The 27,486-nt window shown below is 34.9% G+C and overlaps 1 protein-coding gene across 1 annotated transcript in view; it reads left to right on the top strand.

The window, feature by feature from the left end:
* Nucleotides 1-8,361, top strand: part of LOC150096390 (uncharacterized) — a 91,410-nt gene extending 83,049 nt beyond the window's left edge. The window contains exons 5-6 of the mRNA XM_090409390.1: nucleotides 1,031-1,250; nucleotides 7,860-8,361. Coding sequence (XP_090265516.1) covers nucleotides 1,031-1,250; nucleotides 7,860-8,248 — 609 coding nt within the window. The 3' untranslated portion in view covers nucleotides 8,249-8,361. The remainder of the gene's footprint in view (nucleotides 1-1,030; nucleotides 1,251-7,859) is intronic.
* The last annotated feature ends 19,125 nt before the right edge of the window (nucleotides 8,362-27,486 follow it).

Below are 27,486 nucleotides of genomic sequence, written 5' to 3' on the forward strand. Positions count from 1 at the left end.
CCAATCCTCAGCCATCCCTTCAGGAGGATTTCAGAAATGCCATTGCCATCTCATATGTCCAGGGTACATCAGAAAAAATAGTGAAGTCTTAAAAAAAGTACAATCTACCTCAGCTCCCTCCTCGCACAATGCCTGGAGTATATAAAGTATGATATTCCTGCAAATTGGCATACTTCGGACAGACAGGTAGCCACTATCCATTTAGATGAAACACAACTTACATCTGCAATTGTGACTATGGTCGATCTGATCTTGTAGACCATGTATTAGATACCACTCATAGGATCTTCTGAGTGAAGATAAACCATGATACTCCATTGCAGTAAATTTAATAAAGACTGTTTTTGGAATCTGCAGTGACACTCAGAAATCAACAAAATTTAAACAAATATGGATGCAAAAAACTTCTCAAAATTTGGGAAACATTAATTGTCAAGGTCCAATTTATATCATAGGCCTCCTACATACACCATAGAGGACACGCAACATAGAAACGACTTTAGAATCATAGCCATATGTTTCAGTGAGTATTGTGTTGCCTTTTTTTGTGTGTGTGTGTGTTACAAGTGTTAGCTGTACTCCCTGAAGATGAAGATGTTTCAGTAACTAAGAAAAAATATTGAGTACATTAAAAATAGTTTTAATCCTTTTTTTTCTTTTCTTAGTGCTGTCAATACTCCATTAAACCTCCAACATGATGTCTTCCCAGCACTTAAGCCTTAACACATAGAAACCATATTTTCTATTCAGGCCTCATTGCAAACACCATTCTAAGCATATTCACTATCACAAAACTTCTGCTGTAATAACGTTTTAAGACCTAAAGAATATATTATTATCTTTAGGGTCTTTCAGTTAACTATAGGGAGATTTGATTTGCTCATAGTGAAAATTTGTGAATTTTAGAAACTTGCACATCTTATTAGAATCTTCGTTTCAAAGCACAGAAAAATTAACCATTCCTAGACAATTAGAAGTAATTTTTGATATTAAAAACAGTCAGATTTCTAATAATATCAAACTCTTTCAGATATTCAAATCAATCTCTAAGAGTGGCACACTTTCAACACCAGAGACAACTGAAGAACCCAATTTTGCTTCTATAAACAACTTCTTTAAGGAAATACTTATGGGAAATATACCTCCTGATTTGAGTCCAGTAGACAGTTTGATAGTTTTACAGCTTTTACAAAATTTACAAAGTGTAATGAAAAATATCAATATGAACAAGGAGGAGGAATTTCTTAAGGGTAAGTTAAATTTAATTGAACTATATATAAGTATTTTGCAGATTGTTTTGAAAAGTCGGTTACTTATGTAGTATGTGAATATAATTAGAATCAAATCACACAGCTCTGCAATTTTTTTTCCCGTATTCCAAGTACTAATTATTATAATAAAATAAATGCTGAACTTTTTTTTTTTTTGCCTTTGCTAAGTGAATATTGTTGCCTTAAAAGCATAGCTTCCCTAACTGCAAAATGCCAGCTAGATCCCTAGATATTTGTTGTTTCTAAAAAGTTTGGTATTCATTTTCATTTTAAGCATTATTTCTTTATAAATCCCATATCCACCCAATCTTGAAGTATTGCTCTCACATCTGGAGTACTCCCTCAGAATGCTGGTTGTATCCAGGAGAGAGAGCTATTCACTTAATAGATGATGATCCTTCTCTCAATGACTCCCTCCAGTTGCATTCCCTTAGAAGTTTTGTGTCTGCATTGCATCTTTTCTATTTACAAGCATGGGCAACTTCTGGTCAGCATTCATGTACTTTTCAGCTCTAAACTCAGCAAGTCATTTTCTCCTTCATTTCATATAGTTCTGTTCTTTGGAACAGTCTTCTAATTAACGTTTACCTCCATACATACAACCTCTTTCATCTCTTCAAGAAACACATTAACAGATTTTTTTCTTCTCTCTAATCACTTGATTCCACACTGCACTGTCATGTTATAGGTCTTGAGACCTCTTGTGTGTAGAATTGATATGATAAAAAAATAATAATAATACCAGTTGTAAGATATACACAACTTAAAGAGAAATATTCTATATACTGTCAATTCTCCTGTAGTAAAGGCTACAGTGTTTTTTTATTGTTAATCATTTCATTATAGCAGTATGTGCTATAAGCCATTGTGTATTATCTATCATACAAGTATTAAACTAAATTAAAGCAATGGGATATAAATTTAAAATATTTTATAGCCTTTAACTAATTTATATTTTTAAACATGCAGTCCATTTTCAGTAGTAACATGAAAGTTTTTTCTTATAAAGTCTGTAACTGGCAGAACTCAAATTAGTATTGTTTCTTAAGGTTAGAAAGCTTTGTTTTTAAATCTTTTGTATATCTAACTTGGCAGCACATCTTTGCTTTCATTCAACATAACATAAAAATCAGTTTCTGTTTACATGATCTGAGAAATAATGTACAGGAATATTTTAGTCCTGTCATGAGCCCTCATCTTTCAGCATGTACTGTAGACTTGTGATCTTTAACACATTCGCTGCCAACTACGAGTATACTCATAGTTGGTATATGAGCCTCACAAGCCAACTACGAATATACTCATATGTCAATTACTGCCGGCAACGAGATTACTCATACTGACTTTGAAGATGTGAAATTGCTTGGCATGCGGTAACAAACTATGCCCGAGCATGGCAGCGAACGTGAAAACCTCACATAGCCTATTATTGGTGACACACCATTCTTTTATTTTATTTTATTTTTTTTGTGTGCTAAATACCATATATTGAGAAATTTAGATTATTATTTTTTGGAAGTTAACAAGTTAATTATTGAAACATCAAATTCCTGATATGTACCCTCATGGTACATATCAGGGTACATTACAGGATATTATGACAGTACTGCATGAAATGTTTAAATCATTACCAACTTCCTGTAGACAATTTTCCTCCAAATTAATCTGTTATCTGTCAAGACTAATTTAGTCAGATTATATATCTGTCTTCTAAGGTACATCTTACTGCAATGTATCAATCCACATAGACTTTGGTCTTCCTCTGAATGTTTTTCCTGCCATTCTGGCAAAATGCACAGGTTTTGCTGACCTTTCCTCTCCCATTCTGTTTAAGTGACCACACCTGAGATTAGCTCTATTAATACATTCCTGAATGCTAACAACATCAAGTTCTTTCCTAATATCCTCATTTTTAATATGATGTTGCCTTTGATGCAATCTGTTCACTCCACTAATTTTTATCAGAGATCTCTGGCTGGTTTTCATTCTTTGATGAAGTGTTTTATTTCTAACCTAGTTTTCACATCTATAAGTTAAAAATGGTTTTTACACTGTCTTGTATACAACTAGTTTAGTGTTTGACTGCTGCTTTTTTTCTCTCCCTCTCTCTTATTCCATATAAACTTATTCGTTTCACTCTCTACCATACCAGGTTTACTAATTCTATTTGTCTATTTTAAAATTTAATTTCCTATCTTCATTAAAATTTGTGCCACAAAGAGTCAAATTATTTTACTTGTCTTGCCAATTCCTCATTCAGGCAAATGATGGTTTCATACCATTTGCATAAAATAAAGAGCAGCATTGGATATCTCTAATTCGGATATCAAGTTTAATGCCACTTTCCTTCATAATAATCTGATCTATGTAGATGACGAATAACAGTAGAGATAACGTGAACCCTTGTCTTCTCACACTTGGTTTTACAGCTTTCTATACTTCCTTCAATTCTGAATGCTGACTTACAACTTAAATATAGACTATGTTATTACTCGATAAAATTGTAGCGTTTTGAACAGCTTTTCTTTTAGGTCTAGTCAGATGTCTTTCTAGATCTACAAACTCAAATACAGATTCTTGTTATATTTCCATGATTTCTCAACTATGTCATATCATATTTGATGTTCAAAGTTACATAGATCTGAAAACAAACCCCAACTCAACATCACCAGAGTTAAAGATCGGTACTATCAACGTAAGAAGCCTGAATGGCAAAGAAATGGAGCTAGCTGAGGAATTAGATAAGTACCAGATCGACATAATAGGGGTGACTGAAACAAAAAAGACCAAAACTGGTGAGATCTTTCTGAGCAATAAATACAAAATGTTATATTCAGGCAATAACAATCAAGGAAAAGAAGGAGTAGCCATAGTATTCAACACAAAATACGAGACTAATCTTCTTGAATGGCAGTCAGTCTCAAGTAGAGTAATGTGGGCAAATATGAGAATGGGGAACTGGACAATGAGACTTATTTGTGCCTATGGTCCCACAGAAGGTTCTACTAAGGTAGAAGTGGAGGAATTTTTTGAGGCTTTAGAAAAAGCAACTGACACAATGAAAAAGGAAAAGTTGGTCCTTGTTGGGGATCTAAATAGTAGAGTAGGAAATGATTGTGAGACATACAAAAATATTTTGGGAAAATTTGGAGAAAAGAGCAAAGCTAATAATAATGGCAAATATCTGTTGGATTTCTGCTCAGGACATGGACTGGTTATTACTAACACCATGTTCCAACATAAAAATGTGCACAAATTCACATGGAGAAAAGAGGCTAGGAATAAGAAAAGTCTCATTGACTATGTTATTGTTGATAGTGATGTTTTCTCCCTGGTGCAGGACACCAGAGTGTACAGAGGATTTGAAATTGGAAGTGATCACTATTTAGTCTTGAGCAGGATAAAATTGAATTTCATATTGAAAAGAATAACATGTAAGAAAGTTTTAAAGCGAATAAAAGTTGAGCAGCTCTCAGATGTGAACTGTAGACTAAAATACAGAAATATTATTGAAAAGAAAATGAAAGAATTTGAGAACAGGAATCAAACCTTGGAGATTCAGTGGCAAACTCTGAAGGAAACATTGATTGATTCTGCCAGAGAGGCATGTGGTGAGGTTGTGTGCAAAGATAAAAAAATCAGAACTCCCTGGTGGACACAGGAAGTTAAAGAAGCAGTGAAGGAAAAGAAGAAAGCATATCAAAAGTTCCTGGCAAATAAGTCTGCTTTTACTCTTACAGAATACAGAGACAAATGTAAGAAAGCTAAACAGTGTGTAAAACTAGCTAAACAAAAGTCATGGGAGGACTTTGGCAAGAATATAGAAAATAAATATCAAGAAGGTGGCAAAATATTCTGGAGGTTGTTGAAGAAGCTTAGGAATGGAGGAAAGAGTGCTGTAAAAGGAATTAGAGATGATAAAGGTGAAATGAAAACAGGAGAAAAGGATATCCTTGAAGTATGGAGTAATTACTTTGAAAAACTGCTAAATGAAACAAGCAGTGATGACAGTACAGTGATAAAAAACACTGACCAGGCATGCAGTCAGGAATACATATCCATACTTGAAGTAGAAAAAGCCATCAAAGGCTTGAAATGTGGAAAGGCAGCAGGAGTAGATGATATTCGACCAGAAATGCTGAAGTATGGTGGTATAAGAGTCTTACAGTGGCTGCACTGCATAGTTCAGAAAGCCTGGACAGAGGGATGAATTAATGATGATTGGAGTAGAGCTCTCATAGTACCCATATATAAAAAGGGAAATAAAACTGAATGTGAGAATTACAGAGGTATTTCCCTACTGAGTGTTCCTGGCACGATCTATGCAAGTATACTTGAGAAACGGTTGAGAAGAATTGTGGAAGAAAAGCTTGGTGAAGAACAAGCTGGATTCAGGCCAAATAGAGGCTGTCAGGATCAGATCTTCACTTTACGACAAATAGTCGAGAAAGCATGGGAATATAACAAAGATCTGTATTTAAGTTTTGTCGATTTGGAAAAGGCATATGACAAGGTGCCAAGAGAGAAGCTATTCAATACGCTGCAGTTATATGGTGTCAATGGGGCATTATATCAAGCAATACTTAGTCTTTATTTGAGTTGTGAGTCAGCAGTTAGAATTGAAGGAAGTACAGGAAGATGGTTTAATGTTAAATCTGGTGTGAGACAAGGATGTACATTATCCCCTCTGTTATTCATTATCTATATGGATCACATTATGAAGGAATGTGGTATTAAACCTGATATCAAAATTGGAGATGTTAATGTCAGCTCTTTGCTTTATGCGGATGATGTTATACTTCTAAATAAATCCGCTACAAGTCTGCAAGATTCTCTGACTAAATTGAATAGCTGTTGTAATAGATATGGTATGAAGGTCAGCAATAAAAAGACAAAGACAATGAAAATAGGCAGAATCATTGAAAATGTCAACTGTGTTGTGAATGGAGAACCTGTGGAACAAGTAAAACATTTCAGCTACTTAGGCACAATTTTTACTGAAGATGGTAAACTAAATATAGAAATAGACAACAGAATCAGCAAAGCTGGTATCGTGGGAAGTCAATTGAATAAATTCATATGGAATAAGAAAGAAATTAGTCGGAACACTAAATTAGCTGTATACAAGACTGTGTTCAAACCAATTTTAACTTATGAATCTGAGAGCTGGGTCAGAAGTAAAACACTTGACCAAAGACTAGAGACTGCAGATATGAGAGTCCTGAGAAAGATTAGAGGCGTGAACAGATGGCATCAATGGCAATATCATATTAAAAATGAGGATATTAGGAAAGAACTTGACATTGTCAGCATCCAGGAATGCGTTAGCAGAGCTAATCTCAGATGGTATGGTCACTTAAATAGAATGGGAGAGGAAAGATTAGCAAAACAAGTGTTCTCTGCCAGGCTGGCAGGAAAACGACCCAGAGGAAGACCAAGATATAGGTGGATTGATACGGTACAAAGTGCCTTAGACGATAGAAATATAAGATCTGATAATGTTGGAGTCTTGACAAGTAACAGACTGATTTGGAGGAAAATTGTAGATAGGAAGTTAGTAATGATGTAATTTTTTCATGTAGTACTGTCATATCCTGTACATCCCTTGAGGGTACATGGCAGGAATTTGATGATGATGATGATGAGTTACATAGATGCGATTATTAAAAATCTGGAGCTATGTATGCCTTAATCTTGGTGAATCTGATTCTTTCTCATCTTTTCATGAGTTAATATTAAATTCTACTCGCAGATGTGTTGTAAAATATGAATCAAAATCTAAAAAGCATGCAGAATAGTCTTCATAAATACTTCTCTGAGCCAGACAGCAGTGGATAAGAAATCCTTCCATTATCAGTGCGAAATAATCTGTCATGCTCAGAGTAAGAAAAGCTCTTTGGACTGGCTTCAAATGGATTCCTGAAACTGCAATTTGAACAGGCTGCATTAACATCATTCTGAATATCAATCCATATCACACAAAACATTATGTACCCTCTGCTTTTCTTAATCTTGTATATGTGCAAGTTTGGATTCTTTACACTTGTTAATAAAAGTTTTTATAAACATAAAAGCAAAACCCATTATTGATGTAAAATCCCATCTTCGTATTGAACGTGCAAATATCAAACCTGGTATCTCTATCCTAGTCTGGTCACAAATAGTTCTATTCCTCACATTATTAATTTCTTTTATTTTCAAATTAATTTATTTTACTATGTTAACCTCATTAGTTTTCCTATAGGCCTGATTTTCCCACTGTGTACCTAATAGGGACATACATACTGTCTATGTCCATATGGATGATTGTAGCTAAGCTATTGAGGTCATGTCTCAAAAGTACATGAATACTATGACTTTGGGAAACTCTGCTATAGGGCATTTAGGATTTCACACAAAACTGCAATCTTTACTCACCCAGTGAATCAGTTTTGGAATAGTTATAATTATTTGTGGCCTTGCATATTGTTACAAATTGTTTGTAACATTACAATTACGTTATGTCTATCAACATGATGTATATGCAATAATAAAATATTTGAAAAATTATTTTATTAATATTTGACTAGTGATTTTTTTTTATTTCAGGGTTTTGTGCAAATCGTGATCCTATGATTTGGTTTTCAAAAAGTAAATTTTTGAGTAAATTTAATACATGCAGAGGACAAATGAACAAGCAGAAGAATGCAGTTTCAAATGGAAATGAAAGGATGAACACAAATGAAGAAGAAACTATTTCAAATGAAGAAAATACTAATGATTCTTCAACTACCTGTAAGGATGATCAAAATGCAAATTCGGGTAGTTCAATGGTAGATAGTTACCTTCAGTATGATCCTAATGAAATAACTGTTGAAGAAGCTGAACTTTATTATGATTTCAGATTACTAATAGGGACTTTAAATCCACTTCGTATACCAGTTTCCTTACTGAATGAAGAAAATGAAAAACTGGGAGAATTCTTCGAAAATCTGTAAAAGTCGCACTGAAATTTCCTTTCTTTATGATGAATCTTATTGCATGTTTCTTATAGTTACCATATGTTGTGTAATCTAACTTCATATAAACTATTAAAGTTAATTAAAAATTAGTTGTAAAAAGTGTATTCTTGTGGAAAAAGTGCTATATCAGTTGGGGGGGGGGGGGGGGATTCACAGAAACAAACAGAAGTTGCTTTTGTGGAATTATAAAATATTAATGTGAAAAAAGAAAAAAAACATTAATAATTCAAATTATTTATTATACAAGTATACAATGTAAGACAAACAGATAATATAAAACTAATTTCATCTTTCTGAAATGAGGAAATTATCTTCTTATAGTGCTGCTTTTTTTTTCATTACAATACCTGATGAAATAACAGAACAGATCAGGTTCACATAATTAGAACATCTTTTCAGTAAAGTTGAAATTAGAATTAAACTATCAATGGGTAAAGAATAATTTATGAAATGCATGAATATCATTATCATATACCTCAAAGGGAACTATGATAGCCTAACACAAGGATTCATTATTAACTTTTATTAGCAGATTTTGTTTTTTCAAATTACTCTATTGCTACTTAAGTCCAGTAAAGTCGCCTCTTTCATTTTTTAATCTTCTAATAGGTACACTAATTCCTCTTCATCAAGGTCTTCTCACTACCATTTTTACATCAAATACCCATCTTTTATCTCCCATTCTGTTTGTATGTGATTTTACCTTAATACTGATATTAGAAAGAAACCGGATTATCTAGATTTTCAATGTGATTTTGATAGTGAATTCATCTGTCCACTCATGTAATTTTCTAAGAACTCTTATCTGTGGTTTCTAACTGATGAATAATTGCAGGCGTAGACTTCTGTGGCTATTTGTTTCAAAAGATATATTTTGGTGATTAAAGAAGCTGCTAATATGCTAAAAAACCCAACCCAATGCAATAAAAATCAAGGTTTAATTCTCCATCAAGTGTGGTCAGCTCCAATAAAAAATCTACCTCAATCTGAGCTCGGACTGTATGCACGAGAACAAGAACACGTGGCATCGTCCAGTGTTGTTCAACGTCAATAACGTTATATATCTGCATTCTGTTATTTGAGTTTTATGAATAGCCAGACGGTTATGATTTGTATTTATTAATTCTCTTGTTTAAACTTTAAGTTATACTATTTACCCCCTGAAGATGTAAATCCTACGATTTACGAAACTTGTTGGGAACTTATATTTCAGTGTTTTATATAACTGAATAAAAAAAAAAATGTGGTGTAATCACCGAAATATATCTTTTGATGAATAATTTTTTGTGTGTGCTATCAATATATCCTGCTGGTTTTGCTGATTTTTCTCCATTTGATTTATTATTATTATTTTTTTGTTTTGTTTTTGGGTCATTTCAATCTTGAATCAAAATCACTAACAAAAGGCAAATATACAGAACTCTTGAATAGGCTCAATTCCTTTATTTTAAGTAGTCTAATAACTAAATTTTCTACTTATGTCAAATCTGTTCTTCCTGAAATAAACTATTTAGAAGATAAATATTTTAAGAAGGAAAAAAATGAAATATATTTTCTTGAAATTGACTTAAAGTCAAAAGTTATTATAACTCATATAAAGCATCCTATTGAGTTATTTCAATTTTTTAATCCTCATCAGTTTCCTGATATACACCTTCAAAGGGTGTATAAGATAATATAATAAAACTGCACGATTAGGTTTTCATTATTACTTTCCTGTAAACAATTTTCCTCCAAATTAGTCTATTGCTTGTCAGCAGTTAAATAGTGTCGGATCTTATACTTCCATCTTCTAAGGCATTTTGCACTGGATGTTGTTCACATCGAATACCTGTTTTGTTAACCTTCCTTCTTCCATTCTGTTTAAGTGATCAATACCACCTGAGATTAAATCTGCTCACACATTCTTAAATTCTAACATTGTCAAGTTCCTTCTAATATCTTCATTTTTAATATGATTCTGCCATTGATGTTATCTGTTTACTCTCCTAATTTTTTTTAGAACTCTCTCAGTATTCTGTAGTCTTTGATCAAATGATTTATTTCTAACCCAATATTTGGTTTGAACAGTGTTTTGGCTAGGTTTTCTCTTATTCCATATAAATTTCTTCAGCTGGCTTCCAACTATATTAGTGTCTGGTTTGTTCTCTTCTCCATTCCCATATTTAATTTGTCATCTTCATGATGTCAAAAGACTCATCATGGGAGAACTACACTAAACATTATTCGCATAATATCTTATCATACCGCCTTGAACTCATTCATTGTTGGGCACTCAGAACTATCTCTGGCATTCCGTCCCGCTCAATCACCTTCAAACAAAAAACTATTCTTTAGATCCTTACTAACCACACTCTTACACAGCTTCTAAGGGTGCTCCTCTTGCTGCTCATCATGTATTGAAAATTTTCTTTTGTGCAAATCTTATAGAATCCTCTCAGTAACTTATAAGTTTGTCATTATTCTTTTCTTCCACCTGTCAGCTAAACTCTGCAGTTCACACACCTTTAATCTCTCCTCTCAGAGAGCATTTCATGAGTCCCCAAAAGTGACTCTTTGCACGGTAGTCAAGATGCGGCTGAATCATAGCCTTATAACTTCCCTATCTTTTACTTGTTAGTGTGTTCTTCAACATTCTAATAATCCCTTGATCATCCTGCAGGATATCTACAGGGTGTTCGGGATAAATTTGACATATTTATAATTAATTATATTTTTCCGTAAGTTACATGTATTAACACACACTTCTCTTCATTTAAAAGTTTGGACCCTTCTTCATTCATATACAAGATGTCAGAAAGGATGGATAGCTGGAACCCACCTGAATCATGGAAGAGAATAACTTGTATCATGATGATTCGTGCCCGCCATCAAAATAAGGATATTACGACTGCTGCCCAATGCTCCCTGAATACAGTAAAAACAATCAGGCATGAACTAGAGACTTGCAATGGTGACTACGAGGATGTAGCAAGAAGAAAGATCCCTAGCAGACGATCTGATTGCGTTCGTACAGCAGAATTCCTCGCAAATCTGCAGGAACAGGTGTTGAAGAACCCTGGCATTGGAATTCGGGCTTTGTTCGTGGAGTTGCTAACTGTAGTCAAGCCCTGGATAACAAGGGTAGCCAATGGTAGGCCGTATGTATGGCAGCAGGATTCGGCCCCTTGCCACACCTCTGGGAAAAGTCAAAAATGTTTGTCTGAAAATTTCTACTACTTCACCAGTCCAAATGTTTGGCCTCCAAACTCCCCAGACCTTAACCCCATGGATTATTTTGTATGGGGCGCAGTTGAAAAAGACACCAATCGCACTTCCAGTAATACAAAAGCCCAGTTAATGGATAAAATTAAAACAGTTTTTGCGGCCCTTCCCAGGGAGACTGTAGCATCAGCTTGTTCGAGGTTCCGAAGCAGAATTGAAGCTGTGATCGATGCTAATGGTGGTTATTTTGAGTAAATCTTGTTGATAGTATTGTAATTAACTCTGCCTGTAATGTTTTTTTGTCAATTCATTAAATTTAATAGATACAAAGAAGATTTTCTTTTTCCTTACGAAACTGTCAAATTTATCCCGAACACCCTGTATATCACCTTTATCAGCAAATAACTGAATATTTCTCCCCCATTCTGCATATCAATAATATACAAATTAATGAGTATTGGCCCCCATTACAGAGCCCTGAGGCACTCTACTAATCACCCTCATTTGCCATAATTCCACTCTGCCATATACTACAGTGTCAGTGAACCACCTCCCTCCCATCCATGCTACTAGCTTTGTATCCATTCCCATTTGCTTCACTTAGGTAGCAGCTTTCCATGTGATGTTCTGTCATATTGTCCAGCAGTATCATAGTCTAACCATATCCTTTATCCAATTCTGCTGACACTATTATAAAATGTGAAATACTAAATTACTATTAATAAAAACCTACCTTTTACAAAGCCATGCTGACGACTGTAGAGTATCATATTCCTCTCCACCCATTACTGAATTTTGCTTTTAACCAACTTCGAACTCACACCCGAAATACTATGGTCTGTAATTTGCTACTACTGTCTTAGAGCCAATTTAATGTAATGAAACTATCTTACACTCTTTCCACTCCTTTTTACTACATAGCAAAAAAATTTATTTACTTTTCCCTCCATTGCTAATTTTCTCTTATCTAATTTAGCCTTCCATTGATAATGCAGGGGATGCTTAAGGGTCAAAGCTGTATAACTGAGAGGAGACCTCACCATAATCTTTAAAGGAATGCGGAGAACTGACCAGGGCTTCTGACCTAATGTCCAATCCTCGCCTTCTCATGGTGCACCCTATAGGGTATCTACCTGGATACTGAACAAACGAGGATAGGCTGACAATTTGGGATTTAGCCAACCAAATTGTATTCTTATTGGCTTAAACCAAAATATAGAATGATGGTGCAACATGACAGAATTTCATGCTGGCTGGGGCATAGTCTGTTTAAACAAGAGCCCCCCCCCCCCTTGTTTTTGCCAGGGAACCAGGGCAAACAGCAAAATGTCAGCTAATGGAACAATTCCTAAAACGCACCCCAACTCAACATCACCAGAGTTCAAGATCGGTACTATCAACATGAGAAGCCTGAATGGCAAAGAAATGGAGCTAGCTGAGGAATTGGATAAGTACCAGATCGACATAATAGAGGTGACTGTAACAAAAAATGCAAAAATGGGTGAGATCTTTCTGAGCAATAAATAGTAAATGTTATATTCAGGAAATGATAGTGAAGGAAAAGAAGGAGTAGCCATAGTAATTGACACTAAATACGAGACTAATCTTCTTGAATGGTAGTCAGTCTCAAGTAGAGTGATGTGGGCAAATATGAGAATGGGGAACTGGACAATGAGACTTATTTGTGCCTATGGTCCCACAGAAGGTTTTAATAAGGTAGAAGTGGAAGAAAATTTTTTTGTCTTTAGAGAAAGCAATGGACACAATGAAAAAGGAAAAGTTGATCCTTGTTGGGAACTAAATAGCAGAGTAGGAAATGATTGTCAGACATACAAAAATATTTTGTATGTCTGACAAAATATTTTTGTATTTTGGGAAAATTTGGAGAAAAGAGCAAAGCTAATAATAATGGTAAATACCTGTTGGATTTCTGGTCAGGACTTGGACTGGTTATTATTAATACCATGTTCCAACAAAAAAATGTGCACAAATTCACATGGAGAGAAGATGCAAGGAATAAGAAAAGTCTCATTGACTATGCTGTTGTTGATAATGATGTTTTCCCACTGGTGAAGGACACCAGAGTGTACAGATGATTTGAAATTGGATGTGATCACTATTTAGTCTTGAGCAGGATAAAATTGAATTTCATATTGAAAAGAATGACACGTAAGAAAGTTTTAAAGCGAATAATAGTTGAGCAGCTCTCAGATGTGAACTGTAGACTAAAATACACAAACATCATTCAAGAAAAAATGAAAGAGTTTGAGAACAGGAACCAAACCTTGAAGATTCAGTGGCAACCCCTGAAGAAACTGATTGATTCATCCAGAGAGAGATGTGGTGAGGTTGTTTGTAAGGATAGAAAAATCAGAACTCCATGGTGGACACAGGAAGTTAAAGAGGTAGTGAAGGAAAAGAAGAAAGCATATCAAAAGCTCCTGGCAAGTAAGTCAGCTTGTGCTCTTAGAGAATACAGAGACAAATGTAAGTAAGCTAAACACTATGTAAAACTAGCTAAACAAAAGTCATGGGAAGACTTTGATAAGAACATAGAAAATTTATATCAAGAAGCTGGCAAGATATTGTAGAGGTTGTTGAAAAAGTTCAGAAATGGTGGAAAGTGTGCTGTAAAAGGAATTAGGAATGATGAAGGTGACATGAAAATGGGAGAAATGAATATCCTTGAAGTATGCCGTAATTACTTAGAAAATTTGCTAAGTTAAACAAGCAGTGATGACAGCACAGTGATAAAAAAATACTCAACATGCATGCATGCATGCAGTCAGAAATGCATATCCATACTTGAAGTAGAAAAAGGCATGAAATGTGGAAAGGCAGCAGGAGTAGATGATATTCGACCAGAAATGATTGAGTATGGAGGTATAAAAGTCTTACAGTGGCTGCACTGCATAGTTTAGAAAGCCTGGACAGAGGAACGATTTCCGGATGATTGCAGCAAAGCTCTCATAGTACCATATAATAAAAGGGAAATAAAACTGAATGTGAGAATTACAAGGGTATTTCTCTACTGAGTGTTCCTGGTATGATCTATGCAAGTATACTTGAGAAACGGTTGAGAAGGATTGTGGCAGAGAAGCTTGGTGAAGAACAAGCTGGATTCAGGCCAAATAGAGGCTCTCTGTCAGGATCAGATTTTCGCTTTATGACAAATAGTTGAGAATATAACAAAGATCTGTATTTAATTTTTGTAGATCTGGAAAAGGCATGTGACAAGGTGCCAAGAGAGAAGCTATTCAGTATGCTACAGTTATATGGTGTCAATGGGGCATTATATCAAGCAATACTGAGTCTTTATTTGAGCTGTCTCTGAATTTTTTTTTAGTGAAGACGGTAAATTAAATATGGAAATAGATAACAGAATCAAGAAAGCTGGTATGGTAGGAAGTCAAGTGAATAAATTTATATTGAAGAAGAAGAGAGAAATTAGTCAAAAGACTAAATTAGCTGTATACAATATAGTGTTCAAACCTATTTTAACTAATAGAGCTGGGTCAGAACTAAAACACTTGAGCAAAGACTAGAGACAACATAAATAAGTCAGCAGTTAGAAATGAAGTACAGGAAGATGGTTTAACATTAAATCTGTTGTCAGACAAGGATGTACATTGTCTCCTCTCTTATTCATTATCTATATGGATCACATTATGAAGGAAATTGGTATTAAACCAGATATCAAAATTGGAGATTTTAATCTCAGCTTTTTGCTTTATGTAGATGGTGTTATACTTCTAAATAAATCCACTACAAGTCTGCAAGATTCCCTGACTAAATTGAATAACTGTTGTAATAGATATGGTATGAAGGTCAGCATTAAAAAGACAAAGACAATGAAAATAGGTAGAATCGTTGAAGATGTCAACTGTGTTGTGAATGGAGAACCTATAGAACAAGTAAAACTTTCAGCTACTTAGGCACAATTTTTAGTGAAGATGGTAAATTAAATATGGAAATAGATGAGAGAATGAACAAAGCTCGTATGGTAGGAAGTCAAGTGAATAAATTTATATTGAAGAAGAAGAGAGAAATTAGTCAAAACACTAAATTAGCTGTATACAATACAGTATTCAAACCTATTTTAACTAATAGAGCTGAGTCAGAAGTAAAACACTTGATCAAAGACTAGAGACAGCAGATATAAGAGTCCTGAGAAAGATTAGGGGCAGGAACAGATGGCATCAATGCCAACATCATATTAAAAACAAGGATATTAGGAAAGAACTTGACATTGTCAGCACCCAGAAATGCGTTAGCAGAGCTAATCTCAGATGGTATGGTCACGTAAGCAGAATGGGAGAGGAAAGATTAGCAAAACAAGTGTTCTCTGCCTAGTTGGCAGGATAAAGACCCAGAGGAAGACCAAGATATAGGTGGACTGATACAGTAAAAAGTGCCTTAGAAGACAGAAATATAAGATCTGATAATGTTGGAATCTTGACAGGTAACAGACTGATTTGTAGAAAAATTTTAGATAGGAAGTTAGTAATGATGTAAACTTTTTCCTGTTGTACTATCATATCCTGTACACCCCTTGAGGGTATATGTTAGGAATTTGATGATGATTGAGAATGCAGTTGAAGTTTTCCATGTTCTTGCTATTTTCATAGTTTGGGGGACTTTTAATTGCTGATTTTCATGCTAAATTTATTACAGCTGTTATTCCGTTTAGTTAAACAATATTTGAGACTTCTACTGGATTTGTTTAGGAGTACATATACTTAAAGCACAAAGTTAAGTCTTATATCCCTAACTCTGACATCAGGTTTAATGTCACTATTTTTCATAATGTGATTCATACAGATGATGAATAAGAGTGGAGATAGTGTACTGTATGTTTGTCTCATATCTAATTTGACATCAAACCATCTTCCTGTACTTCCTTCACTTGCAACTCAAGCACTGACTATGTATTTTTGATATAATGTTCCATTTATACCACATAACTGTAATTCTGGACTAATTTTCTCTTGACTACTTATCGAATGCTTTTACCATATCTACAAATATGGTATATTTAAAAATTCCTCAAAAAGAACAAATCCACAAACCAGACTATATATGCTAAAGACTATATTTTTACCCTACATCAAAGGAACAGATAAACTGGGCTCCATCCTGAAATAACACAGAATCAGAACAGTATCTAAATAAAGTAATTATATGTCTATGACAAATCAAGGATCTCCTGAACCCTCTCTCCTTCCATCACCCCCTGCCAGTGTGGAACCAAATATTTCACACAGATAGGAAGAACTACTTTGGTCAGGAAAAAAGAACACGAAAAAATACATCTGGAACAGAGATTCAAAATGCTGCCCCCCCCACACACACAGCACGCCTTAGAGAAAGAACACTTCATAAGATGGAAGAAAGCCAGGCTACATCACAAATCTGCTTTAAATCAGAGAGAGACTGTTCCTGGAAGCAACAGAAGTTCTACAAACCCAGTTAACTGTAATAGAACACATGGTATGATTTTACATAGCTTTTGGCCCACTGCCTTATCCATCCACCAGCATTAACAATAGGAATAACCATGCATGTGACTGTCCTTAGGTCATTTTGATTTATGTCTTCAACAAGCGTCTAGTTCAATTTAGCTTAAATTACTTATTTACTAGCTAAAATTTAGGACAGATTGAGAGAATGTAAGTTGCAAAGCCTCATGAATAGGAAGAAGAGAATGGGGGATATCATTGAGACATATAAGATAGTCAGGGGTTGTTATCAGCTTGACATAGCAGAGATTTTTCATAGAATGGGAGAGGGGGGGGGGGAATAGAACAAGAGGCCATTGCTGGAAACTATAAGGAGAGTGAGAGCAGAGGAGTGGGTTCTTTGGAGAGTGGTTAGCAAGTGGAATGCATTGCCTGAGTGTGTTGTGAATGTAGACACATTGAATCAGTTTAAGGCATGGTTGGATGAGCATTGTGTGCAATAGTGTGTACCTCCCATGATGAGTCTTGGACTCCATGGAGGTCGGATGTTAATAGTAATAAATACACCCTTTAATTTTATCTCAAATATCCAAATATTGAAGTGAATGTTTGCATAAGGAAAAACTGAGAAACGTTGCTACATAACCACTGAAGTATGTGTGTCCCACCATCAAAAAGTTAACCTTATGATACTTGCAGTCCGTATTAACTAAATTTAAAGATTTTGTTTCGAATCTGCCAGATCTAGAGTTGTTAAAAATTTACAAGGGATGAAGACGTCGACTTTTTCACTTTTTTAAGCATATTTTACACAATTGAGACTTATATGATCTGCTTTGATCTCCCAAAGATTTAGGTCTGAGAAACCTACAGGACACATAGCTATGTCAAACTTTCCTACATTTAAAGGCTTTAATTCCATCTATATGCTATGCTTTTTGTGTGTTTAATATGCTACCTTTTCCCCCTTTTCACATTAACTGTAATTCAAGTTTTAAAAGTGACTTCAAAATTTCGTGTCATGTTCTCTTGTTTAACTCAAATTTTAATTCCACCAATTGAATATTGAATTTTGGTATTTGAGAGTCGTCATTAGAAGTAGCATAGAAGTTTTTTTTTTTTTTGCATGGCATGGAAGTTTGATTCATCAAAAGATTTAACAGATTTAGGCAAGTTTCAATGCATATTCTGAATCAGTCATCATTAATCCTTATGAGCATTCTCAAAAGCTATTTCAATATCTATAATTCCTTGTTTATAAAACAAACCTTTTTAATTCAGATTTCAACCCATTTCTAAATTGAGGAAAATAATTCTTACAAAATTTCACAGTGCTTTTTTCATCAATTCTTTTTTCACAAAGATGTTTTATTAACGCTTATATTTCGCTGATTTTCAAATCGGCATCATCAGATATTGACATATTTCACAGATATTGACATATTTGTTAAGGTTGGGAGATTTCTTCCAACCTTAACAAATATGGTTGCACTAATTTGCCAAAATTTTTTGAGACGGTTATCCCAAGAAAAACTCCTGTATAGCTGTTTTTTTTTCGTTAGAGGATGCCAAAAATAGGACTTTAGATCTTTTGTCTTTTGCAATTATATTGTTTCACTCACTCGCTGTTGCGTGTACAAGTGTGTTGTGCTCTGATGATGCTGAGTTGAAAATCAGCGAAATATAAGCGTTAATAAAACATCTTTGTGAAAAAAGTGTGTGATGTTGTTAATACCGGGAAAAATAAGTCATGAATAACCATCAACACCTAAGCTTATCTGTTAGACTTTTTTCATCAAGTTTATAAACGTATAACAGCTTAGTTAACTGATAAAATTGGGAAGCAAATTATTTTGGCTTTCTTTCTTAGTCACATGGTGATCAGCATTCATTTTTAAAACTTATGGAAACAACTACACTACTGTGTTATTGTAAAACTTTAATCATCTGATGTTTCGACCTACTTACCAAGGTTACCATCTGGAGTATACACATATACAAAGAAACAAGTTTTGTAGATTGTTTTTGATTGCTTCAAATATCACTTGGTCATCTGCAAAGAGTGTGAATAAATTTACATGGAATAAAAGAGAAATTAGGGAAAACATTAAACTAGCTGTATACAGTTCGATCTACTGTGGCACTCTGGAGTGTCTTGGTTAGATTTCGTGCTCTAATTTTACTATAAAGTGAATTACCCAATTTTACATCCCATAGATCAGTGCAGCAGTAGATGTAAAGGAACTGAAGATATGTAAGTATGGTGAACTTTCCAACCAAAAAGATTTTTTTCTGCTTTAAGCAAGTGCCCGTGCACTACACATTGATAGGCCTGCAGAGCATGAAACAAAGATGATGGCAACAGAGTGGTATAAATCTCACTAACTCTGACAAACCAGCTGGATATTATGGACAAAATAAAATAAGAGCCTTCAGTGCAATTTTAGCTGCCAGTCTATGCGCACTAAGTGTGCAAAGATCGATGAATCGGCAGCAAAACTCCTGATCAACCTCAGCCAGCCATTGTCTCCTGTCCTTCCCTTCTTGTGAAACAGTTTTTAAAACTCAGAAAGTGCATGGACAGCCTAGAACAGCAGCTTATTATGCTTAATAATACTCGCATAAATTTGACATACTAGAAAAAAACTAAAAGAGATTCATAGTGACTCGTCATTAACTTGTCCATTGCCAAAAATGCCAGTGAACTTAAGTCTTGTTGCCATGTCAGTCTAAGATACTATAGAGGCAGAAAAAGAAAAATACAATGCCACTGTAGTGAACTTTCATTTCTAAACAGACATGATGCGAAATAACATCTGCAAGCTCGCCGAACATTGCAAATCTGACCGTGGGAAAATCGTTATGTTCCACTGCTTCAGGCCCACAAAGTTATGGAAGAAATCTCTAACACCTAGTCTAAGTGACTTGCAATATGCCGGTGATCAGATCAGCATTCGTAACTGCCTTGAACAACATGTCAGAAGGCGCCATCATCATATCACGTAGGTCAGGCCAGGCTTGACCTACGTGCAGCAGGAACAAAATAGAAAATTACGGAAACAACTGGAAGAAAAGAGATAATGGAGGCAACACATGGACAATTAACTATTAAAAAGGAGAAGTACTGCAAAAATGCAGTCATACTACTAGCCAGCTCGGAAACTCAAATTCTATCACTGTATAGGGAATGTGTGTGACTGATGCGGTCAAAAAGCAAACCTTGCAGAGTCTTCCTAATACACTACACAATATACATGATTGCCATTAAAACCTCAAAGATGTCCATTTCTTTCTCTAGTCTACAAAAGTCGACCTGCTTTTCCTGAGAAACCTAAATTTCTGTCATGTTGTTAGTGCTATTATACTGCTGAAATTTCAGAGAATTTACATTCTGGACAATTTGCCAGAATAGCGTATATGATCTCCAACAATAGGCTGTGGATTTAAATCTCACTTTGTGCATTTAACCTGTTAACATACCAATTAAAAATCAGAAAGCGGTCGTTTTCTGCCAATTTTTTGGGCGAGGGTGATTTGTGCAAACGCAAACGAAATAGCCAATACACGCCGTTGGCAACTTTTCTCGGCTGAAAGGAAATAGGCACAAGATTGTTTAGCATCTATATTCGGTTGTATTTATATGTGAAACCAAAATTCAAAATCAATTTTAGTGCAAACAAAAGACGTTTCACAGACGTCTTTGTATGTTAAGGAGTTAAGTCTCACTTTTGACTTCCATGAGTATCAGGTAAAATTAGGGGATCAAAAATATAATTTCACGTCTCCTTTCTGTGGCATATATGCTTTTTTATTTATTTTTATAAAACATATGCATACTTTTTTCCCACCCTATCAACAAAAAACGTAGTACCATCAAGAACTAGCTAATCTACCTGTTTTGTGTCTACTGGTAGTTTTACAGATGCGATGATTTATGCGTGTCAAGTCACTCTTATGTATTGCCATGTTCTATTAGGGTGGTCTGAAAAGTTCTCGGCCTCGACCATAGATGACAACACTATCGGCAGGATTTTTTTTCTAAGTTGGTACATTTGTCATAAGCTTCCATGTAAAATTGCGAGTCATTCTATCAAGTAGTTTGTTTTAGATAGCTGTCTGAAGCAGCTGTATAATCATAACCGCACGATACTCAATAAAATTGAGTATCGTGCGGTTATAAAATTCTTTGTAAAAGAAAGTTTAACGGCAAAAGAAATTCATTCGAAATTCATAAAAGTTTATGGGTACTTTTCTCTTTTGTTTTCGACAATTAAGAAATGGGCTGCCGAGTTTAAACGTGGCCATATCAACCTTGAAGATGATTCACGTGAAGGACGTCCAAAAAGTGTAACAACACCAGAAATCATTGATGAAGTGCACGATATGGTATTAGATGACCAGCTAGTCAAAGTGCGTAAAATTGCTGAGACTATAGGCATTTCAAAAGAACGTGCAGGATATATTTTGCATGAAGAATTGCATAAAAAACTTTGCACAAGATGGGTGCGCAGTTGCTCATAGCAGATCAAAAATGCACTCGCATGAAAATCTCTGAAGAGTGCTAGGAGCGTTCTAACAAGAATAAAACTGATTTTGTACATCGATTTATTACTATGGATGAGACTTGGATTCACCATTACTCACCAAAGTCAAAACAGTGGACAGAAGCTGGTTGTTCAACGCCAAAGAAGACAAAGGCGGTTCCATCAACAGGAAAGGTCATGGCATCAGTGTTTTGGGATGCTAACAGCATTTTGTTTATTAATTATCTTGAAAAGTGCAAAAACAATAACCGGGGAATATTATTCCGATCTTTAAACCAGTGGCGTATTTAGGTACAGGGCCTAGAGCGGCAAATTTTGAGGGATGGCGGAAATTTCCAAGCTCTCATTTTTTAATTATAACATGTTCCTTATATGCTGCATCCACTCACAAGTAGAGAAATATTTTTATTTTCCTCATTGTAAGTTTAGTCTGCAAGCATATTGGCATGTAATCAGATTCTACATAACTATACAGACAGAGACACGTGCACGGAAAGTTACCGTATTTTTATCTGTAACTTGACGCAAAGGCAATAGGGATTAGTCAATTTGATCCCTTTCTTGCTGAGCACATTGCCAAAAGCAGGGGAAAAAAAAGGAAAATGTTTCGTTTCCTATCTTTCCTTTGCCACGCATGAGGAATTTATTAAAATAACGGACGAGAAAGCAATCAGATTTATTGTGGAGGAACTTAAATTAGCTAAGCACTATTTCATAAGTGTTGACTCAACACTAGACTTGTCTCATGTTGATCAGCTGTCCTTCGTTGTACGATATGTGAAAGAACGTGGAATTCCTGTGGAGCGCTTCTTGCGTTTCATTCCTAACGTAAGTCACAAATCTGACGAGTTACAAGAGACGGCTTTGACTTCACTAAACGAGCTTGGAATTGATGTATCAAATTGCAGAGGGGAGGCATATAATTGTATGTCAAGTACACAGGACTGCAAGCAAGAATTCTTGAAATAAATCTAGCGGCAGAATTCACACCATGTTCTGGACATTCTCTGTCTCTAATTAGTATTTGCGCTGCCGAATCCTCTCGGGACTCTTCCGCAATTTTTGATGTCCTTCATAAACTGTATGTATTTTTCACATCTTCAGCACATCGGTGGAGTGTTCCAAGAAAGCACTGGAAACTTCTGCAAAAGTAATCAAACGTCCTTTGCCTACTCGTTGGTCAGCTTGTGACCATGCCTGTCGGAGGCTTCGTGAGGGATTGACGGAAATAATTTCCACTTTGTCCGAAATTGAAATGACACCAACCAGAAGAAAGTTACGCGATGTGAAGCAAGTGGGATTCTATGGCAACTTCAGTCACTGGAGGTTGGGATCATGACCTGCCTATAGGCAGGTCATGAGGGGCGGCACTTTCTGCGGGCCTAGGGGAGGGAAATACCTAAATACGCAACTGGACTAGACGAAAAAATTCGTGAGAAAAGACCCGGTTTGCAAAAGAAAAAAATCATCTTTCATCATGACAATGCACCTGCCCACAAAAGTGTTTTGGCAATGGAAAAATTAAGGGATCTGCAATATGAATTGTTGGAACTCCCCCCCCCCCTCTCATATTCCCCAGATTTGGCTCTCTTCCCAGAACTAAAAAACAAATTCTTCCTCGCTGGTCAACGTTTTTGTTCTTCGAATATCAAGAGGTGATTGCAGCTGTAGAGGGATGTTATTATTATTATTATTATTCCTGATACCTCCAAGGAGTCCAAAGACGGGAGGATACCTACAACAGTCTCAACCACTACATGTTTTGCAGATCTTACTGAGAACCACTACATGGACGGGATAATGGCGCCGGAGCATCGCTGGAATAAATGTATTAGTCTTAAGTGAGATTATGTTGAAAAATAAAAATAATTTTGAAATTATAAATTATTTTTTTCATGGCTGGCCGACCTAGCAATTCTGCTAGAATGTATGAGGGTGGTCTTTTCAGACAACCCTCATACCAAAAAGGTAGTATATTGTACCTTTTTTTTTTGTCATTATTTAAAAAATATTTTGTGCATAATTTTTGTTATAATTTATTCTAATTCAATAGTTTTATAAATCACTGCAAATTGTTTCGCTGTACACTGCTTTAATAATACATACAGTTGATAAAACTTTCTTTTAAAAATTAGGGGTTCATACTTATTTCTAGCATAGGGACACAAAATGTAAATCCAGCACTATCTTCACAAACTTCATTTTGTATGGAACAAATGGATCCATTTGTTCCCTTGTCCCAATTCAGCATTTGTTCCTTCACTTTAATAAAGGCACAAATGGCTGAATTTTTCAGAGAACATGTGCACATGCAGAAAATAACTATATTCAAAATTCTGTTAAATCAGTCGAGCGATACATTAGTGATTTCAGTTATGGCAATATTGAATGGAATGAAGAGATAGCATTATGTAATAGGCAGAATGAATTTTTCTTAAGGAACAACACTCTTAGGAAATATGTAATGGAGGGAACACTATATCAGATTATATCATCTGAGTATGTGATTGTCAATGAAGTGTCTAATCTTCCCCCAGTTGGTGAGAGTGACCATGATGTGACACCTAGGTTGTAGCCAATCATATGAGAATTTCTATAAAGAAGAGATATGCAGAACTACAAGGCTGATGATCATGAAAAGCTTATGGAAGATATCAAAGCTTAGTGAAAAGAACTTGCATACCTTCACTATACAAATGCCATAAAGGTGTAATTATATTTTAGTTAAGATAAAAAGCCAAATGGCTAGTTTTCTGGCACCGTAATAGAGAAAATAAGGGGATAAACATCCTTTGTTGTTTTCCAGGTCTACCTACTCACTGATGAGACCTCAAAAAAGGTTGAAACCGGTCTGGGTAGTGACCTCTCCTCATAATGTAATGACAGTATTACATCTCCTAGGAGCTGTGTTTTACATTATGAGAAAATATCAATAGTGAGGGAGCTTGCTCCACCTTTACTTCAAATTGCCTTCGCCGATAGTTTTTCGGCATGAAACTTATAGATCGTAGTTATCGATCTTTAGTTTCGCTTACTGGCTATAAAACAACAAAGGATGTTTATCCCCTTATTTTCTATATTAAGGTGCCAGAAAACTAGCCATTTGGCTTTTTATCTTAACTATCTATTTACTACTTTAGTTCTTGCTGGATCTTGTCCTTTAAAGGCCATAGTTTTTTTTTTTTTTTTTGTTGATATTATCATACCATAATCTTTGGCTATCTCATTTAGATCTAAAATAGCTTTCTGTAAGTTATCTTCAAAATTTGTAATTATTATTTGGTCATCAGCAAAAAGGAGAGTGTTTAAGTTTACTGTAGAAGAAAGTTTAATACCTTGATGTAAATTTTTATTCCATTTTATTATTATTTCATTTAAGTAGGTATTAAAAAGAGTTGCTGAGAGGGGACATCCCTGTCAGACCCCTTGGTTTATCTCTCTCGTATATGATAGTTCGTGATTTAATCTTATTTGTCATCATCATTAAATTCCTGCCATGTACCCTCAAGGGGTATACAGGATATGATAGTACTACATGAAAAATTTACATCATTATTAATTTCCTATCTACAATTTTCCTCCAAATCAGTCTGTTACTTGTCAAGACTCCAACATTATCAGATCTTATATTTCTATCGTCTAAGGCACTTTGTACAGAACATTAAAGAACATCAATATAATATTGATGTTCTTTAATTCTTTTTTCCACAGAACGGCCAGTTTGTCAAAATAAGAAACATCACATTCACAAGGAATTTTGTAAACGCCAGCCAAAGACAGAGATGACAGTTTATCTTTTATAGAAGGCAATAAGGAAGAAATTTTGTTGATAGGAATATAAGTGGGAATCAATTGGTACTTTTTTAAAATTCTACCTATAGGTTTCTGAGATTCCTGGAATGTAGGGGATTGGAACTCTGTGAACTGTTGAAGAAACTTTAGGTATTGGAACATAATCCAATCCAACAGATAATTGGAAGATTCAATTATCTGTTGGATTTGATTAGGGTGGTAATTATTAGATACCATTAACTTTTTAATGATGGAAAGTTCTTATTTATAAGATTTCTGGAGAAGAGCAAACTTTATGTGCCCTATTAATTAGAGATTTAAGAATGCCAAAGTTTTAAATTTCGGTCTCCCGAAAATCCATAAAGAAGGCTATCCAGTATGACCAATCGCGAATTGCATTGATTCTCCTACTTACCGAATTGCAAAAGTCTTGTCTCGTTCTTTAAGTGCTCTCACTGGACATTCAAGATCCTACATAAAAAATTCAACAGATTTCCTGGAAAAAATCAAGGATTTAAAAATCAGAGTCTGAGTTATTAGTCAGTTTTGACATTGTATCTCTGTTTACCGATATCCCATTAGCCGACACAGTCAATTTATTATATGAAGATTACCCTCCAGATATCGCAAAAATTTTCGAATTTGTTATTCATTCAGGTTATTTTAGTTGGAAAAACAAGTTCTACAAACAAGTTGAAAGTACTGCCATGGGTAGTCCTTTGGCTAACTATTTTTTGAAACAATTCGAAGAGACTATGTTTTCATCCATTCACCCTCAACCATCTCTTTGGTATCGTTATGTCGATGTTGTTTTTGTCATTTGGTCACATACTGAAGATGAGCTTTCCACCTTTCTACAACAGATAAATAGCCTTCATCCTCGTATCAAATTCACCATGGAAAAGGAAAATTCTGGTACTTTATTATTTTTGGACATCCTACTTACTCAAACTTCTTCTGGTACCTTAACTACAAGCATCTTTCGAAAGCCCACATTTACTGGCAGATACATTTATAAAAAGTCTGCTCACCATACATTTCAAAAATTTGGCATTCTTAAATCTCTAATTAATAGGTCACATAAAGTTTGCTCTTCTCCAGAAATCTTACAAGAACTTTCCATCATTAAATAGTTAATGGTATCTAATAATTACCACCCTAATCAAATCCAACAGATAATTGAATCTTATGTTCCAATACCTAAGGTTTCTTCAACAGTTCGCAGAGTTCCAATCCCTTACATTCCAGGAATCTCAGAACCTATAGGTAGAATTTTAAAAAAGTACCAATTGATTCCCACTTATATTCCTATCAACAAAATTTCTTCCTTATTGCCTTCTACAAAAGATAAACTGTCATCTCTGTCTTTGGCTGGCGTTTACAAAATTCCTTGTGAATGTGATGTTTCTTATTTTGACAAACTGGCCGTTCTGTGGAAAAAAGAATTAAAGAACATCAATATTATTGATTACAGCAAACCTCAGAAGTCTGGTCTAGCACAACACAGTATTACCACTACCCATAATATCCAGTGGGATAAAGCTATTCTACTTCATAGATGCAGGTTCAAATATGAACGCCTCTTTAAAGAAGGTTGTGAAGCTTTTTTACACCGACCGAATTTAAATCAAAATGATTGCCTCTCTCTCTCTCTCTCTCTCTCGAAGATCTGGGAGACTTTTATTTTTTGTAATCATTAAAATATCTTAAATATTAATTATTTATTAATTTCTTTCATTTCCTAGCTCGCGACAACATTGTATTTTAATAGGTGATCCACCGAATATTCGTTACTTGTATTCTATTCCTATCTGTTTGTAACACTGAAGATGTACTATCATTTTTAGTACGAAATACCTACCTTATTTATTAATTAACATTATTACTGTGGACTTACGTGTTGTTTTTAATAATTATACTATGCCACAGGTCCCTCTAAAAATAAGTTCTGAACCTAGCTTATCTTCTCCAGGTGATTTTCCATTTCTTGTTTCTTTCAGGCTGATTTCTAATTCTTCTTTAGTTATTTCATTTTCATTAATTGTTTGCCAGTTGTCTTTTTTAAAATATTTGTCTATTTACAATTCTGTGTAGTAATTTAGAAATTCTTCTAATTTCAATTCGGTGTTTAATTTTATGTTTTCTTTGGTATCTGCCTTTAAGTGTTTCAAAATCTTATATACATTGGGTCTTATTTTATATAAATCGTGTTCTA

The sequence above is a fragment of the Typopeltis vanoorti genome, chromosome 19 (genome assembly GCF_054136105.1).
Source record: "Typopeltis vanoorti isolate ZY-2024b chromosome 19, IOZ_Tvanoo_1.0, whole genome shotgun sequence".
NCBI classification, from domain to species: domain Eukaryota; kingdom Metazoa; phylum Arthropoda; class Arachnida; order Uropygi; family Thelyphonidae; genus Typopeltis; species Typopeltis vanoorti.